This window comes from Moschus berezovskii, chromosome 21, assembly GCF_049115385.1.
Source record: "Moschus berezovskii isolate FMDL1 chromosome 21, NW_MosBer_1.0, whole genome shotgun sequence".
NCBI lineage: Eukaryota > Metazoa > Chordata > Mammalia > Artiodactyla > Moschidae > Moschus > Moschus berezovskii.
The window spans coordinates 5,043,366-5,061,888 of NC_142480.1; the positions used below are offsets into that span (position 1 = coordinate 5,043,366).

An 18,523-nucleotide genomic window follows, 5' to 3' on the forward strand; every position below is an offset into this window, starting at 1 on the left:
CCTTCAGTCCAAAGTCACGGTCAAGGCTGGTGTCTGAATGAGTTGAGTGTCCAAGCAGGGGTCACCTGGCTTTACCAGAGGGCTGCTACAGTGGGAACCCAGCCGTTCATGCTGGACCATCCCTGGAAGCCACGTGGTGCCCGAGAGACAGCTGGGATCACAGAAGTGCGGGTGTGAGGTCCCCTGTCCTCCCTGCCGTGTGGCCTTGGGCAGGCCTGGCTCCCCCTCTGAGCCGTCGTGATGACCTGCGTGAGGACCCAGCGGTGCTGAGGATACACGGACCGCCCCCTCCTGCAGGCCCTAGTCTTGACTCAGAAAGCGGGTGGGTTTGGGACAGGGTGGGCGGTGAGAACCGGCTTCATGCTGCGGCAGGCTCCTCACACAGACCGGGGGAGTCGGGGGGAGCTGGGCTGGGCCTCCATGCACCGTCCACCTGGTGGCCGCCCCGGCCCCTCAGGTGGCAAGGGCCTTGGCCTCCGAGGACCAGCTGACGATGGGGAAAACCAGTCAACAGCCCCACAGACCGCAGAGCAACACGCCTGAGCAGCCTGAGAAAAACCTTTTATTAGCAACAGCTCCCCGCAGAACAAGGGGGACCAGGCCTCACACGAAGCTCCCGGGGCTGCCCGGTGTGGGGACCGAGCAGGCGGGCGCCCGACAGCTGTGCCCGGGTCCCAGCCTGAAGGGCGGCCCGCACAGCAGGGAGAGCTGACTGAGGAGGGGTGGGGTGCAGGAGGGGGTGTCAGGCGGACACAGGGGTGCCCTGAGGGCACGGGGCGGCGGGGAAAGGCTGAAAGGGGAGCCAGGGGTGGCCCCACCGACCAAATGCACAGACAGTCCTGGGCCAACACATCCTCATCCCGGGGCCCACCCACTCCTCCCTGGCTTTGACCCTCAGGTCAACCTGGCCATCGCCAGGCGGGCCCCCGGACCTCCCCTCGTGGTCTGTCGCTGGGCGGGGAGGCCCTGGCCATGCTGGGGGGTAGTAGCCCCCTGGGTCCCGACCCTCGCACTCCCTTCCACCTCCTCCAGCTCCTGCAGGCCCCTCTGGGAGCTCTTTGCAGGTTGGCGCCCCACCCCCGAGGTGAGTGGGAGGCACCAGCTATGTGAGCAGGCCCCGCGTGAGCCTCAGCACGGCCTCGTAAGCCACGAACACCACCATGTTGACGGGGAAGGCACGGCAGCAGTTGAGCAGCAGCCCCTTGAAGAGCACGCGCGGCCCCTCCTCCCGAACACTGGTCAGCACGCAGTGCAGGAGGCCCCGGTAGCGCCGGCGGCCCTGGCCGTCCGCCTGGAGGCGCGCCTTGATCACGTCCATGGGGGTGGCCACGGCCCAGGCCAGCGCCCCGGCACAGCCACCGGCCACCAGCACGCCCGAGACATCTGCGGGGAGAACGCACGGGCGCCTCGGTTAGAAGCCGCACCCGGGAGACTGGGCGGGGGGCGGGGGCGGGCACCCAGGGCAGGGCCTCCTGGCCGTGAGGGTGCCCTGGGCTCTCGCCACCCACGTGACCTGCCCACCGCCACCGGAGCAGGCCTGTCCTGACTCGTGTTGGGGGCCACGAGCATCCCACCTACGGGCCCCGGGGCCAGCCTGGCCTCAACCTGTCTCCTCTCCAGGCTGCAATGCCGGCTGGGCTGACCACCCCCCTGCACACCCTAACCTGCACCGCCCCGGGCCCCAGGCCCCCCTGCTCACCTGGCTGGCTTTGGCCGGCGGGAGTCAGCCGCTCACAGAGGATGGCATAGGAGAGGAAGTAGGTGGCGAAGGAGTGCCCGTCCCGGAAGAGCAGGGCCGAGCTGCCCTTGTAGAGGCCACGCAGCCCCTCCTCCCGCGCCACCGTGGCCAGGCAGTGCAGCGGCCCGTGGTACCTGGGCCCAGGCGGCAGACCCGCGGGGGGCACGGGGCACGTGGGGGGCCCGGCCGCGGGCACCGCAGGCGCCGCGGGCACCGCAGGCACCGCGGGCACTGAGGGCCCCGAGGCCGAGGAACGGCGCCGCTGCTGCGCCGGCGTCTGTGTCTGTGTCTGCAGGCGGACCTTGGCCACCTCAGTGGGCGAGGTCAGGAACACCTGGGGGAGGGGACACAGTGAGGAGGCAGCGCTGCCTGGGAGCCCTGCCCCGGGGCTCCCGTAGCCTCCGCGGCCCACAGTGCCCTCCAAGGGAGCGTGAGCCCCAGGAAGCTCCAGGCTGGCCCACGGCCCACGGCGGGGCAGTTTCAAAGCCAGCTCTGCCCACCGAAGCCAGCCCTTCCTTCGGCTGCGCATCCTCTGCTGGCAGAGCACCCATCACACTGTAGGTGTCAGGGCAGTGTGACTCCAGCTCAAGAAAGTACTCAGTCATGCCATTCATCTGTTTATGACTGCCGCTGCTAAAGCGCTCAGTCAGTTCCAACTCTGTGAGACCCCACGGACTGTAATCCGCCAGGCTCCTCTGTCCATGATTCTCCAGGCAAGAATACTGGAGTGGGTTGCCATTTCCTCCTCCAGGGGCTCTTCCTGAGCCAGGGATCGACATATTAATGTGTTATTTAACTAATGTTTAGAGTAATGAAACACTTACTGTGAGCACTGACAATACTAACATATATTAATAACATAGGATCGTTTTACTCATACTATTGGCTACCATCTCGTGGGTGCTCGTACCGGTTAGCCCCCTGGGCTGGGGGCTTGACATGTGTGACCTCAGCACACCTCTAACAGATGAAGAGACAGAAGCTCAGAGAGGCCCCCTAGCCTGCCCTCGGTTGTCGAGGCAGCTGCATCCTCAGCCACAGTCCCCCAGCCTCCATCCACCGCTCCCCCCACTGGGGCCCCGGACCCCCTCACCCGGCCCCTACTCACGCGGACGAGGCCAGAGGCAAACCCGGAGAGCGTGACGTCGGTCTTGGCGGGCTTGGCCTCAGCGCTGCCGTAGCGGACCCGGCAGATGTGCGCGAGGCAGTGGCGGTAGGTGCCGAAGGACACGGATGAGACCAGGGACACGGTGCAAACGGGCAGCGAGAGGCCCCTGTAGAAGCCCCGCACCTGGCGGCAGGCGCAGAGGCCTGAGTCAGGCTGGAGGCCCGGCCAGCAGTGGGGGCAGGAGGAACGGCTGCCCTTGGGGCCCCTGGACCCAGGAGCCGGCTCTCACCTCTCACCCCCAGCCGCGGGACCTCAGCAAGGCAGCCTCAGTTTCCTCAGCTGTACAGTGGGGATTGGAACACCCCGGAGGCCAGGCCCGCCCGGGGGCTGCTGTGACGATAGTGGTGCTGAACTAGCAGCATGGCCACTGCTGCTTCTCTTTCGCTCCCCTCTGGCCGGTCCCGATTCCCAAGCTCACTTTGGCAAGTGGTCCTGAGACCCCTCCTCCAGATGGGGCTCTGAGCTGGACCCCTGATGACTCTACCCAGCATTCTTTGGAGGGGTGCCTGCCTGGTGGGTCCTCCCCTGAGCTTTGAAGTCCCCGGATGCCCCCTCCAGACCCTCTCCTGGAGGCACGACCTCATTCTGAGTGCCTCCTATGTGCCAGCTCTCGTCCTCAGAGGAATCCAGGGGGCTGGTATAGCTAGGCTCAGAGAGGAGCTCAGGATTGCCAGGCTGGCTGGTGAGTGGCAGCCCCGAAGTCTAACCCCCCTGCCCATGACCCTGGCCCCAGGCCTACCCGTTCTCGGTGATACGTGTCCCGGACGCAGTCCCAGATGCCCGTGTACTTGGGCTCCGTCTGGATCCTGACCTGTGGGAAAAGTGGACTTCAGGAAGGGGTGGCTCCAGGCCTGGGGCAAGGTCGGCAGGCCCCAGGGAAGGACAAGAACCAATCCCTGATGGTCGCAGCCATGCTGTGGGCAGAGCAGTGACAGTGACCCCCTTCAAGCCAAGCGACCTGAGTCTCAGCAGGGAGAAGGGGGCGCCGATGGTCCTAAGTACACGAGGGGAGGTGGGGGGGAGAGACAGGGTCTGACCAGCAGGCTAGAAAGTTCTTCTGGCCATAGAAGGGGACCTAAGCCCAGGCAGGGGCCTTGGGGTGGGTAGCAGGGGCCTGGCAATGACTGTACCTTCACCGTGTCCAGGGGGTAGCCCACAGCAACACCGCAGACACCTGTCAGAAAACCAGGGGAGCTGGTGAGGAGAGCCGGAGGCTGAGCCGTCCCAGCGAAGGAGGGGGACCCTGACCACGCTCCCACTGAGAGAGACCCCACCAGGCTGTTCTTGTCCACACCACATCTCAAGAGGGGGAGAGCGACCCTCACTTTCCAGATGAGGAAACTGAGGCTCAGAAGGGTAACGTGATGTGGTCTCTCCCGAGTCTTGGCCCCCTGGACCCTCCTTCTGAGAGGCAAGGGTGCTCCACGGCCTCCCCTCCAGCCTCACGCTCCGGAAGGACTGGGCTGTTTGCTGGGCCTCGTCTCCTAGCCAGGCCAAGCTCATGCTCAAGCCTCAGGCTGTGAAGGGTCTGTCTGCAAGCCAGGAGGCCGCTGCGCCTCACAGCTCAGCGAGGGGATGGAAGGGGACAGCCCAGGCAGAGGCTGGGGGTGGAGAAAGCCCGGGGCACCAGGCCTCTGAGAGGGATTGCTGGAAGCACAAGTCTGCATGAAACGGAGTAGAACTCGAGGCTTCCCGGACCAGGGCTCTCTGCCTCCTGCCCAAAGGACAGGTGCCACCTTCTTTCCCTTTCTCCTTTCCTAACACCGGGGTCTCGTGACTCATGTTCAAGCCCCTGGCACTACCACACGGAAGACAGAGAGTGGGCAGGTCCCTGCGGTTTCACCCCGGGCCGGGGCGCTCGGGGGGGCCCCTGAAACAGTCAGGTATGTGGGGGCTGTGCCCTGTTTACTGTGTGTCCCAGGACTCAGCAAATATGCACGAATGAAATAATAAAGTGAGTGAAGGAGTGAAGGAACAAAAAGAGTGAAGCCAAAAAACTGACTCACTGACTGGAGGAGAATTACCTTCCTCGACCCTTACACACAGGCTTCCCAGGGGGCTCAGTGGTAAAGAGCCGGCTGCCACGCAGGAGACGTGGCATGAACCACGGGTTCAATCCTTGGGTTGGAAAGGTCCCGTGGGGAAGAAAAAATGGCAACCCACTCCAGTATTCTTGCCTGGGAAATCCCACGGACAGAGGAGCCTGGCGGGCTACAGTCCATAGGGTTGCAAAGAGTCAGACACGACTGAACAACTAAGCAAGCACGCAGACATAACCCTTACATATACCACACCAAACTCCTACTCATCCATCAAAACCCTGCCATACCATCACCTCCTCTATGGAGCCTTCCCTGACCCCCATACTCAGGGCTGCCCCTGTGCCAGAAAACACGTTGGTCACATGGCTGTCACAGGGCTTTGCTGCTATCCAGAACTCGAGTTCTTCAAGGAAAAGGCCCAGGTCTGCCTCCCCGTGTCCCAGTGCCAGGCACAGAGAGCAGGAGTCCCTTCCACCCAGGCCTTCCCGGGGCCCTGGCGGGAAGATGTGAGACCTGGGAGCCCTTCCTGCTGTGAGATCCGGGGCAGGTCAAGCCCCAGCTCCTTAGGAGGACTGACGACCAGGGAAGCCTCAGGCCCGGCCCCCAGCGGGAACCTCAGGCAGCGCACTGGTAAGGCTGGGGCCCGGGTCATTCTCATCTCAGCACTGCCCACCCCTTCTGAAGAGAACACCCCATGCTATTCCTAGAAGTATTGATGAGCAGCCCCTGCTGTTTCACAAGAGGACAGAGGTCGAGGGCACCTCACCCAAAATAGCCTGTGCGAGCCAAGCTGGGAGGAGCAGATCCCCTTCCTGGATCCAGCTTTCACAACAGCCTTCTCTCCAGAGGTGAAAATGGGCTGGAGGCCCAGCCAGGTGGGGACGGGCCCACGGGTGCACAGAGCCAGGGTGCCAGGCTCATCCGGGACCCTCCCCCACCATGCCTCTGCCCTTGCAATTGGGCCCCACCGTGCAGCCTCCCCTGGAGCCTCTGGTCCCATCCTCTCCATGCGCATGGCTCCCAGCCTCCCCCTGGCCAGGCGGAGAGACCACCACCCCCCGCACCCCCACCCCTGCCCACCCCTCAGCCTCCAGGCCGAGCCCCCCAGGCCGGAGCAGACCCAGCTCCTCCTGGGCTCTGGGCTGCCTGCCCCGTCATCTCTGGGGAAACCTCTTCTCTCCTCCCAGCACCCGTGGCCCCCCGCCAGGCACTGGCCACTTCCTGAAGGCCTCAAACCTCACTGCTGCCCTGGGACAGAGCGCCCCCTTCCAGGAACCCCACCCCACCCCGGTTCCCTCGGGAGCAACGGCCCCCTTTGAGGCCCCATGTTGCCCACTGTTACCTCCGATGGCTCCAGCAACAAAATCCATGGACAGCGCTGGTGGTGGGGAAGGCACAGGGGTCAGGCTGCCTGAGAGGTCGGTCTGGTGCCACCACCAGGGTGGCTTCCAAAGCTCCCTGTGGGCTCCTCGCAGATCTTAAATACCCATGGTGGGGGCGGGGACAGGAAGTGGAGCCTGCTGACCAGTGGCCCCAGAGGCAGAGGCCGTGCCAGGCAGCAGGCAGGTCAATGCCCACCTGGACTCCCTCCCACCTACCCCAAAGGACCCTTGTCCCAGTGGCCTCGGGATCCAGGGGTCGGGAAGTGTGTGAGAGGCCACGGGTGACGTCAGATTCAGAAAGTAGGATCACCATGCCCACACCTGCAGGCCCAGGTTTCAGACCACCCCCCGGGGAGACTCTGACTCCCCCATCTCTCCAAACCCAGGCTCAGCCTTTATCCATCCCTGGGCCTCCCTGACTCCCCTGGAGTTGCTCCTGCCCAGGTAACCATCAACGCTCCCTCACTTATTCATTCAACAAACACTCTCTGAGTTGAGGCTGTGCTCAGGCAGCCCAGTCCCATCCCCAGGGAGCTCCAGCTAGCAGGGAGGGAGTGGGGCGATGGGCCACCAATGACAAAGCCTCAGGGAGGCTGGCCAGGGCCTCCTGTGAGCAGCCCAGCCACAGGCCAAGGTCCCCTCCACGTCCTTCATACCACCCTGGACCCCACTCCCCTTGCTGCTTCCACATCCGTCTCTGTGTGCCCAGAGCTCCAGCCAGATCCAACTCTGAGTCCCCAGCACCCAGCACAGACCCAGCTCTGAGCAGGGCTCGCTTGGCAAGGGGACCAGGGGCCAGGGCTCCTGACCTCGCCTCCAACCAAATCAGGGCACTCCTAAAGGGGAAACCACTCCAATAAGAGGCTGGTCACTGGGAACCACTGCAAAGGATGGTGATCTCGCCCTGGCCGTGCCCCCGCTTTAGTTAACCAAGCCCTCCGTCTGCACCATCTCAGGGCGTCCTTGTCACAGCCCCAGGAGGAGGCAGGGCTGACGCTCCCATTTTACAGATGGAGCCACTGAGGCCCAGAAAAAGGAGTCATCCAGGGCCATGCAGGCAGCAGGGCTGGATTTCATCACCGGATACTTACCCAACCAGCCCCTTTCTGATGCCATGGAACAGGCCCTGAGACCCATGGGCCCTGCCCTCATAAATCTCACCCCCCACGTGACACCGGAACACAGCCCTTCATGGACACTGAAGTTCAGGGAGGCTGTGCACTTGCCCAGGGTCACACACGGTGCGTGTTCTGCCAACCTGGAAGCTGGCAGGACTGGAAGAGGTGTTGGCACAGCAGCACCCTGGCAGCCCCCTCCAGGCAGCCCTGGGGCAGGGGTCGTGTGTCCCCCTGTTTCCTGTCCCCTGCCCGGGGGACTGCAGGCTGACCCTGACCAGGTCGCCCTGACAGAGGGGGAGCCCCGCCTCCTGCCCAGATGTTTGTGGGGCGGGTGGGGGACACAGGCTGGCAGTGGCCACTGCCACGACAGAGGACAAAGGGCAAGAGGCAGCCCGTCCAAGGCCAGTCCTGAGGCCAACCTTGACCTTTAGAGAGATGCAGGCCAGCATCCGGTTAGGAGCCAGGCCACCCGCCCTCAGATCCCAGCCCCGAGACCTCGGGCGAGCCCTTGACTTCTCCGTACATCCGTCTCTGCCTCCACGAGAGGAGGACGCCACCCGCGTCACGTCGGGGACCACTCGGGGCACGCTCTGGGTGTGGCCCTGTGGGAGTGGCTGGCCAAACATGCAGGCTGCATTAGTAGGAGCTCAGGCTCCAGAAGGAGGGAGGGGACAGGCCTGTTCTGAGCAGGCTACGTCCAGCTGGGGCGCTGCACTGCAGATGCCTGTTCTTCGGACGGTGAGGGAACTTGGGGCACGTGGTCTAACTGAGGAAACAGCGCGTGGTCGAGCTCCATGTTCCCTGCAGAGCGTCGGCCCCGGGCACCCGAGCCAGAGCCCAGGGGCCGCCCTGGGCGCCTTCCCTGCACCCCGCGTCCTGTGAGGCACCAGTCCTGAGGGTGGCCCCTCATGTTCACGTTCAGATCTACTCCCTCTACCCATCCACACCACCCCCAGCTTGGTCTCCCAACAGCCCACCCTGCCCACGCCCCCCACCCACGCCCTCAACCATTCCCCCAGCCACACCCCCAACCATACCTCCAACCACCCCCCAACCATGCCCCCCAACAACCCGCCCAACCACCCCCAACCATACCCCCCAACCATACCCCCAACCATACCGCCAACCCCCCCAACACCCCCCCAACCACCCCCAACCATACCCCCCAACCATCCCCCCAACCACCCCCTGACCATACCCCCAACCACCCCCCAACACCCCCCTAACCACCCCCTGACCATACCCCCAACCATACTCCCAAACATGTTCCCAACCATACCCCCAAACACCCCCAATCATCCCCCCAACCACACCCTCAACCACACTCCCAACCACACCCCCAACCACCCCTCAACCACCCCCAACCATCCTTCCAACCATACCCCCAACCATCCCCAAACCATCCCAACCATCTCCCCCAATCATGCCCCCAACCATCTACCCCAACCATACCTCCAACCATCCCAACTATGCCCCCAACCATGCCCCCAACCATACCCCCAACCACCCCCCTGCCCATACCTCCCACCCACGCAACAAACACTTCATGTCTACTGCATGCCACATCCTAGGCACCGGGCCACTTCAATAAACACAGCAGTAAACACAGGCAAAAGTCCCTTCCCTGTGGATCCTATGATCCAGGGGAGGAGACAGACAGCCAACACAAAAAATAAATAATGAGTCTGCCAGAGAGCAGTCTGTGCCAGTGACAGTCAGAGCGGGGAGGGTTGGGTGGGGGTGTGAGGGCAGCCCTAGAGGTGGCATTTCAGACAAGCGTGTTTTCTCTGTCACTGTCGCCAAGTTTCACGCGCCCTTTGCCTCCTGAACAAACATGCCCAAACCACCCTTTCCCGCAGCAGAAACAGAAAACATGCCGCCTCACTGTAGAGGCTGCCCTGTGCAGGTCTGAACACGTCCCAAGCCAGCTCTGAGCTGCTGGCAGGCAGGGCCGTGCTGCATCTGTCTCTGAGCCCCAGTGCCCGGCCCACGGTGGGCACCCCGGGGAGAGTGGATGAAAAGATGTGTGAAAAAAATGAGTCAGTGAGTGGATGGGTGGTTGGGCAACAGATGGTCAGAACGACAGATAGACGGAAGGACAGACGGATGGAAACATGGGTGCGTGGGTGGGTGGGTAGAGGCTAGATGATGGCTGGACAGACAGACGGATGAACCCGGGGCAGAGTCATCTGCTCGCACCTGACCCAGGACACGGCAAGGAAGCCCCCTGGGGGCAGGTGGACAGAGGTTTGGGCTCAGGAGGGCTTGTGGCTTACCCCCACATGGTTTGGGGGAGACAACAGGAGGCCGCCTCAGCCTTGATTTGGCTCCTGGCTCCACCCCCCCAGCTGTGTGACCTTGGGCCAGTGGTGCGACCTTTCTGAGTCTTGCGTGCATGGCAGGAGTCAGAGCCCAGGGCACCCGCTGGGGCCACCCCGAAGGGTCACTGCTCTGAGCAGAAAGGTCGGCTTTTGACTTTCGGCTTTCTCCTCCAACAGCCGGGCCTCACCCCGCGCAACCCCAGGAGGCCCAAGGGAGGAATTCCGAGCCATCCTGTAGGGGGAGACAGACACAGCACAGACACCAGGGGCCCCCGGGACAAGGGGAAGCGGGGAGCAGGCCTCACGGACATGGTGGCGGTGGCGGAGGCGCTGCAGGCCGAGGTGCCGCGGAGGAACCTGATATCCTAAAAGGCGCGCTTACACGTTATAACAAGAGGGATAACTTCAAGTTACTAACAAGACATCCAGACCGAAGAGACACAGCCGGCATCGAGGCGAAGGCCCCGCCTCCCGGCAGGACGCAGACACACATCTTTTTTCACTATTTTGTGACTTGCTGCCTTTCCTTCTCAACTCGTCTGGGACGCCATGCACCTGGGGACTCACTCCTGTGTGTCCACAGTGCCCGCAGGGTGGACCAGGAGGCTGAGCCAGGCTGCCTGGGCGTGGCCCTCACCCTGAGGGTCTCTCTGTGAGGTCCCCTGGGGCCTTAGTGTCCTTGTCTGTAAAAGGGCAGCTCTGCCCTTTTTTTTTTTTAAGGCTCCAGGAGGACTAAAGGGTCAGCAGGCCCTAGGCTCCTGAAGCCAAACCTGTAGCCCTGAGGATCACCGTTATGGGATTTCCCGGGAGGCCCAGGGGTTAAGACCCTACGCGGGGGGCACAGGTTCGATCCCTGTTTGGGAAACGAATACCCCACAAGCCTCATGGCGCAATGGAAATAAAGGAAGAAATATCACTGTTATGATGTAACTTGCGGGTGATGTCAAGGACAGGCAAGCGGCAGAAGCCTGTAAAATACAGAAAGTGCTCCAGGAATTATGTTTTGAGGTCTCTGTGTTTCAGTGGGTACCTTCTCAGAGGGGAGTTCGCTGGGTCAAACACCCCTGAACGATTCACATTTGTTTCTTTCCTTTTGGCTGGCCTGGGTCTTTGCTGTGGAGCCCAGGCTTTCTCTAGTTGCGGCCAAGTGGGGGCAACTCTGTCTGTGGTGTGAGGTCTTTCCACTACGGTGGCTCCTTTTGTTGCAGGGCACCGGCTCTGCAGGTGTGGCTCACCGGCTTAGCTGCCCTGCGGCCTGTGGGATCTTCCCGGACCAGGAACCTAACTTGTGTCCCCTGCATTGGCAGGCAGATTCTTACCCACTAGACCACCAGGGAAATCCACCTAAACTATTTTTACCTATCATGCACTTTGTCATTTTGGCAGGATTTGGAAGGGTAGGGATGGGGACAGTGGGACTTCCAGGCAATGAGTCCAGAGTGGGACACTGGGCCAGCTCCAGAGATGGGCATTTCCAGAAAATGAGGCTCCTTGGCAAGACTTGGATGAGTTCAGGAGACTCCGGAGTCTTCCTGGCTCACGCCATGACACTCTAAGCCTCCGTTTCTCCATCTGTAAAATGGGAGGGGAGACAAGTTTGTACGCTCAGGGGCTTGGCGCCTGCCATGCTCTGCCTGCAACCCACGACGCCCCGCTGGGTGCTGCAGACCACACAGCCACAGGCGGGAGCTGAGGCTGCACCCATCTTCAGGTGGGGGAGCATCTCTAGGGTGTGACTGGTTTGCATGGTTGATGACCCCCCACCTCAGACCTCCCAGACACCCTGGCCTCCCTCTGACATCCTGAGGGGTTAGGGCCCTGGCTCCCAGGGTCTCAGGGTCGCAAAGCATACAACAGGGTGTCCCCAGCCTGTGCCTCCACAGGGGCAACGGGGCCAACAGGAAGGGCTGCCCTCGGCTACCCTGCCCCCATGCCTCCCAGGAGCGGTGTCTTTGTGTCTGAGCTCAGCACAGAGCTCCAGGCACCTGGAGCCATCCCTGTGTTACAGGCAAGGACACCGCAGCCCAGAAAGCAACAATGACAATTGCGGGAAGACCTGGAATTTGAGCCCAGTGCTGCCAAGGCGGGGCACTGATTAATGTGACCCTGAGACTCAGTTTTCCTATCTGCAAACAGGGACAACAGCCACCTGAAGCAGGGCTAACGCAGTAAGGACTTTGAAGCTCCCCAGCACTGGTCATCAGACGGAGCAGAAGTGACCCTTGGAGTGCCAGCCAGCAGCCTCAGGCCTGGGCCAGTGGCCAGGTGCTTCCAGTCCTGCCCTGTCCCCATCTACCCCCTGGCCCGTCTCTTCAGTTCCCAGATGCCCAAGCCGTAACCTAAGCCCTCTGGTCACTTCATGCAGCCCCTCCTATTTCCCAGGCCCCTGTGACCCCTTCAGTGATGCACAGGAGGCATCCCTGGGGCCCACTGGCTGGGAGGTTCTCTCCAGGACAAGGTAACCTCTGACACCACGAGATTCAAGGCCCCAGAGGGTGGAATTGAGGAATGAGGCTCTCGTCAAGGCAGGGCCTCAGGCCTATCAGATCTGCTGATCTGGGAAGGGAAGCTATTGACAGCTGTCAATAATTCATTCCTTCATTCCAGAGCACACCTTCTTGTGCAAACCCCACGCGGGGATCCAACAATGATTCAGAGGCTTGCCCAGCCTCCCTGCAGCCCTGGCCTGCCTGGGGAGTACATTCCTTCTCTGCCCAGAAATTATCCCCATGCGGAGACGCATCTGACACCATTCATCTCACAAGTTCTGCAGGTCAGGACTCGGGGCCAGCTTAGATGTGTGGCTCTGACTCAGGGTCTCTCATGCTGTGGCCATCTGAAGCCATCTGGGGGGCTGGAGGAACCCCCCCTCCAGAGTGATGTATTCATAGGGCTGTTGCCGGAGGCCTCAGGTCCTGGCCTCATGGACCTCCCACAGGACTGCCCGCGTGTCTGCACAAGAGGCCCAATGTCCTCCGTGGTCAGGGGTCCCAGAGAGAGCAAGCGGAAGGCCATAGGGCCTTTATGCAGCCATGGTGCTCCTGAAGGGGGAGACCCCAATCACAGGCAGAACTGGAGCGCCTGCCGGGGGTGGGGGGGCGTTCCCAGCATGGCCGAGACCCGCAGGCGGGCAGCACCAGGTAAGGCTGAGAAGTAGGTTGTCGGGACTGCAGCAGGCGCCTGGAACACCCCAGCTGGAGCATGTGGCCACGGCTCATTGGCATGGGCACGGCACGTCCAGCGTAAGCAGTGGCTGGGTGGGGCAGAGACTGGGGAAGGATGGGAGGCTGGGACAAAGTGTCATGGACGAGGAGCTGCCCGAGCCAGCTGGGAAGCAAAGACAGGCACTTCTTTTTTTATTTTTATTTATTTTGTTACACCGCCCAGCGTGCGGAATCTCGTAGTTCCCTGACCAAGGATGGAACCAGGCACACTTTAACAGGAAGTGCCTGCGGGCAGACTCACCGGGGACCACCCCACACACACACACACCCACCCTCAGGGACAACAGATGCTCAAAGCGGTGACAGAGGCCTGCCTGTGACCCTCCCTTTGTATAGGGAGGGGTTCATCTGGGAGGTGAGCCTGCCCCCCCCCCGACCCCCACCAGGGGCAAGGCACAGGAGTCAAGAGTCAGGCACCCAAGGGGGCTGAGGACAGAGCTGTGGGGGGGGCTCCAGGGGACAGAGCCCAAAGGAACAGGACGGGAGATCGTGGAGTGGGCAGAGGGGTCCGTGTCCCCTGCTGGGCCGCGGATGACTGCCCGAGGCTGGAAGCCACAGGAGGAAGGAGGAACGCAAAGCTAGCGAAGGCCCGTCCCACCAGAGAGGTTCCGGAAAGGGAAGCTCGGGCTTGGGTTCCGAGAACCACGGCGGGCTCCTGGGTTCCACGAGGCCCTTCTCTCAGCCTTTTCTCTGTCCCCTCCAGTGCTCCGCAGGGCACCCGTCTGCCATCCCAACACACATTCCCTTCCCCGGGGCATCGCCCCGCCCACTCCCGTCCCACTGCCAACTGCACCCACAGCGCCTCACCCTGCCGCCCCAACCCCGGCCCCGGGCAGGGGCACACTGCCCTCCTCTGGCCACTGCCCTGGGTGCCCGCTCACGCTGCCCAACAGCCCCGGACTGTCTGCTGGTCCAGCCATCCCCCCACCATGACAGTGGGCGCCCCCAGAGGGCACTGCCCCAGGCCTGCCCAGGGGTCTGACGCCACAAGGCCCGTGGGCAGCAAGCATACCCCATGTCCGCGCTTGGCCGAGCCCCTCTTCCCTGACCAGTGGACCCAACCCCAGCTGGGGTCCACCCCTGTGGCTTCCCGGGTCTGGGGCACCCCCAGGCAGACCCCTTTAACTCTATTTTTACACCAGGAGCGCTTGCCGCGTCTATTTATATCATGCCCCTTCTTGAGTTTCTGCTCTTCTCTCCATCTGGCCAGAGCCTCCCTCGCTTCGGCCTTTTGGTCCTCCACAGCCAAGTGGGTGCCGAGCAAGCGGAGGCCACACCCGCCCTGGGGACTCGGCCCCGGGAACCACGGTGACTGCATCCAACTGAACAAAGGTGCCAGAGACCCACACGGTGTGGTGGCCCCTTTGGGGGCCAAACTGAGAAACACGAACTCTGCAAAATCCACCCAACAGGAGAATACTGAGCATCTCGGACGCGGGAGGGGCCACCAGGCCAGGGATTGGCTGTCCCCTAGGGGTCCCAGACCCTCCCCGCTTTGAGGCACAGAGGCAACTCACTCACCGGGGAGGCTGAGTCACGCCCAGAGTGGCCTGGACCTGAGGCCAGAGGGACATCCAGACAGAAGACATTTATCCACCAGGAGAAAGACCCGTGGGGTGGAGCCAGCTCATCAGCAACCAGGGTTGGGTCCAGGTGGACCCCCCGGCACAAAGCCACCGCCATCCCCACCCCCACCCCCACCCCTGCCCCACCGTGTTCCCTGCAGGGTCTTCCACACAACCAGGAGGGACGCAGGTGGAGACTGGAAAGCAAACTGAGCCAGAGATCCCTGAACCTGTCCTGGAGGACGGTCTCCATCCCTGAAGAGGCTGGTTCCAATGCAGGCTTTAGCCCACCTGCTCCCTGAGGCCGCGGTGGGGCCTTGAAATCTGCACTTTTAGCTGTCTCCCTAGGAGACTCCAATCCGAGAGGTCTGGGGGGACCCTTGGTCACAGGGCAGGACAGTCCAGAGCCCAGGTCCCCTCACCCAAGGCTTCCTGCTCACCCCCTGCTGTGTGCCAGGCCCAGTTTAGTGTTAAAGACCATAAGGCCCCCACCCTGGTGGAGCAAACATTCTAGAGGAACGGGAGGTGTTAAACATTTAGAGGAGCATGCAAAGTCATTCTAGGAGCTGGGGGACGGGGGCTCCGCAAACAAGCCCCTTTGGAGGAGCTGAGAGTTGAGGGGGGACTTGGGCCCTGGAGAGGACTGTATCAGGCTGGGAGGAGTGCCCCACCTCAGGGACACAGACAGTGCAAAGGCCCTGGGGCAGAATGCGCTTGCAGTGGAGAAGGTGCGGCCAGGTAGCTCAGGCTCTGAGCCTGGGTTTTATTCCAAGTTGGGGGGTGTGGGAGGCAGCTGACAGCTCCACCCTCCCCACCAGTCTGTGCCCAGGAGCTTTGGAACCTGTTCCAGAGGCTCCCATCCTAAAATTACACCTGCCCTGGCCCCCAGCCCCGCCCTGCACACCCTCCAGTTGAGCCCAACTCCCCACAAGGTCTACACAGCAGGTGCCTCAGACCACCCCCTACACCACTGGCCCTGAGACAACTCAAGCTCCAGCCTTGCTCCTCACCCAACCCTGGGGGCCAAATAGCCTCCCACCATTGAATTCAACAGATTCCAGGGTGAGAACCTTAGCGACTTTTTTTTTTTAAACCTGCTGCCATTACCAATTTTCCCACACCCAACCTGTCTTGTGGCAGGAATTACAAACACCCTGCAAAGCCAAATCTCTGCCGCACACTCAGTGACCTGGCCTGACCCCTGGTGCCCCAGGCACGTCTCCCCTCCTTGCTGCCCCCCTACTGCTCTGGCTTTGGGCCCCTCCCACTTCTTAAAGGCTGGGGTCTGAGCCCCCCTGCAAGGCAGCCTCCCCTGGGAGGGTGGGAGGGTCCTGGGGCCCTGTGGAACGTGAGAAGTTTGAAAAAGCACAGAGTGTGCTGTAATCTTCCCAGGAAATGAAGCAGAACAGATATGGACCCCAGCGGCTGATGTAATGACGCAGGCCCATTGCCTACAAACTCATTTCCTTGGCGAAGGCGTCATCACTTCTTTCGGGTCTCCCTGCCAGCTGCGTGGGAGGCCCTGGAGACCAGGGAGGTGGGTCTGCCCTGTGCCCACTCCAGGTGCAGAACACCACCCAAGTGAATGATTCTCAGGCAGCAGGAATCACTTTTTTTTAATGCATTCTTATTTTTTTTTAAAGTTACTTGGTGGTGTCAGGCCCTAGTTTCGACTCTTGGGATCTTTCTTTGAGGCACACAGGCTCTCTAATTGCAGCATGCCAACTTGCTTCCCCTGCGGCATGTGAGATCTTGGTTCCCCCATCAGGGATCGAACCTGCGTCCCCCGGGTCGAAAGGTGGATTTCTAACCACTGGAACCACCAAGAAGTCCTTGCATGATTCTTTAGGGAGGGACGGCTTTCAAAGTGATCTCACGGTTTAGTAAGCCAGCAGGACAGCCCAGTGACCCCAGGCCCTAGCAGCACCCCTTCCTCATTGCCTTCCCAAACGCTGTTTCCAGCAGACTCTGGGATGCACAGGCACCTGCCCTTGGGGCGCTCCCGGTTGGAGGTCAACCCCCAGGACCCACCGTGGGCACACCTACCCCAGAGCCCACCCCACTACTGCTCACCACGTGCTGGACCTCTGTCCCCAAAGCCAACAAGCCTCAGCCTGAACACTGGCTCCTCCAGTCCAGCCCCTCTCCAAGTCCTCCCTGCAGGGTGCACAGCTTACCGCCTGCCTGACCTGCAGGATCCAGGATCCATCCCACCGCTACCTCTGCGGCTCCCCTACCTGGATGCCTGCAGCGTCTGCCCAAATGCAGCTTCCCCAAGGAACTTTCTGAAGCTCAAATACTGAGTGCTTATTGTGTACCAGGCCGCTGGGCCGGCCCAAGGACAGGAGTCAGGGCTCATGCAAGCTGCCCCAAGCACGATATCAACTTAAAGGCAATTGTGTTCTCTTTGTCTCCTTATCAGTCTATCCATAATAATTTTCTGACTTAATGCCCTGTTAAGGTTCTTGACTCTCCTCCAAAAACAGATACAGAGGCTGCAGGCATCTATGCTTTGCCCCTTGAGGCCTCAGAAACCCAGGGACCCCCTGTTCCTAGTCACCCGGATGTAGGTTGTCCAGTTTAATCGCCGTGACCTCAAGGCCTCCGGCCAACTCCCACCTGGGTTTTGGGTCTGGGCTTCTCCTAGAGCCCACATGCTTTCCTGGCTCATGAGTCTTGTCAGAGGCTGGTGATATTCAAACCCAGGCCTCCAGACCCCTAGTTCAGGGCCCACCAGCCATCACAAGCACTGGACTAGGAGTCAGCAGACCTGGGTTTGGGTCTCAGATCAATGGATGTTCTCTTTAGATTCTAAGAATAAAAGGAAACCATGCAGAATCATTGGATTTAGAGTGGCCTCTGATCACCAGGATAGTTACTTAATGCACCTGACAGGTATCCCCTAGTAGCAAGTATACATAATCTTTAAAACCTGCCCGGGAGGTATATACCCATGGTAACCTCCTTGTCGATTTCAGAAATAGTAACATACAAATAAAAGAACTGTGTGATCTGCAACCCGGAAACACCAGACTGTGTGCCCTGATCCCAAGAGCGTGAAGGAAGTTGGGCGAAGGCCTGAAGTTGTCATCTGACTCACGGTGAGGGAGAAAGCGCCCGGCCAAGCCGAGTCCCAACCGGACAGTCCGGACTTCACGAGGTGCTGGAGAAGGGCAAGGGGGAGTCTCTGACCCGGACGCTCCCCAGGGAGAGGTCCCTGGCCGCGGCCAATCCCAGGGATGGGGGAAAGCGGACAGGGAGCAGAGTCGGATTCTGCTCTTACTTGACCTACCCCCACCTTCCGCCGCCCAGCTACCTGCGTAGACCGGAGCCCAGCGCCCTCCCACTTGGCCTTCTCACATTCCCTCCGCTCCGCCAGGCGGTCCAGGCCCCAAGGCCTTCCAGAGCCAAGGCTCCGTGACGGCCCCGTTTGGCCACATCGCGCCCGATCTGGCCTCTCTCGCCCCGCGGCTCCAGGACGAGTCCAGGAACCTCCCCTCCGCACAGCTTTCCACAGCTCCAGCAAGTTTGCGCCCCGAGGTCCTGGCCACGCCCTTCGCCCCTTGCGTGGCGAGCCAGGAGGCCTGGAGCCCCGGGCCCACCGGCCGGAGGGCGCACAGTCCGGGGGCGGGGGGGCGAAGACTCCCCCAAAGGGGCGTTCCGCCGCTCGAGGAGTGTTACAATTAGTGTCCCAGCCTGCAGGCCTGGGAGGGTCCCGGCGCTCCACCTCCGTTAACCGCGGCGCGTCCCCATTATGCAAGCAAGGACCCTGAGCTTGGGCGGTCGAGTCGGGATCTGCACCCAGGTCCCAAGGATCCCAGGCCCCCGGTCCAGAGCTAGTGCACGCCACCCCCCGCCCCGCGGATCCGCGTCGCGCGCGCCGGCAAGTTCCCAGGCCGCGCCGGCCGGGGGCTCCCCGGACGCACCGGCCCCACCGTCCCGCGCGTCGGCGAACGCCCGGCTTC

General features: G+C 61.8%; 1 protein-coding gene across 1 annotated transcript; it reads right to left on the reverse strand.

The window, feature by feature from the left end:
* Positions 1–542: 542 nt before the first annotated feature.
* On the reverse strand, positions 543–8,388 carry SLC25A47 (solute carrier family 25 member 47). The gene is made up of 6 exons (XM_055418542.2): positions 6,291–8,388; positions 4,037–4,080; positions 3,646–3,717; positions 2,847–3,029; positions 1,700–2,072; positions 543–1,383 (listed from the first exon to the last, which is right to left on the reverse strand). The coding sequence occupies exons 1-6, from the start codon at positions 6,316–6,318 to the stop codon at positions 1,103–1,105; spliced, it is 981 nt and encodes a 326-aa protein (XP_055274517.2). The 5' UTR covers positions 6,319–8,388; the 3' UTR covers positions 543–1,102.
* Between the last annotated feature and the right edge of the window lie 10,135 nt (positions 8,389–18,523).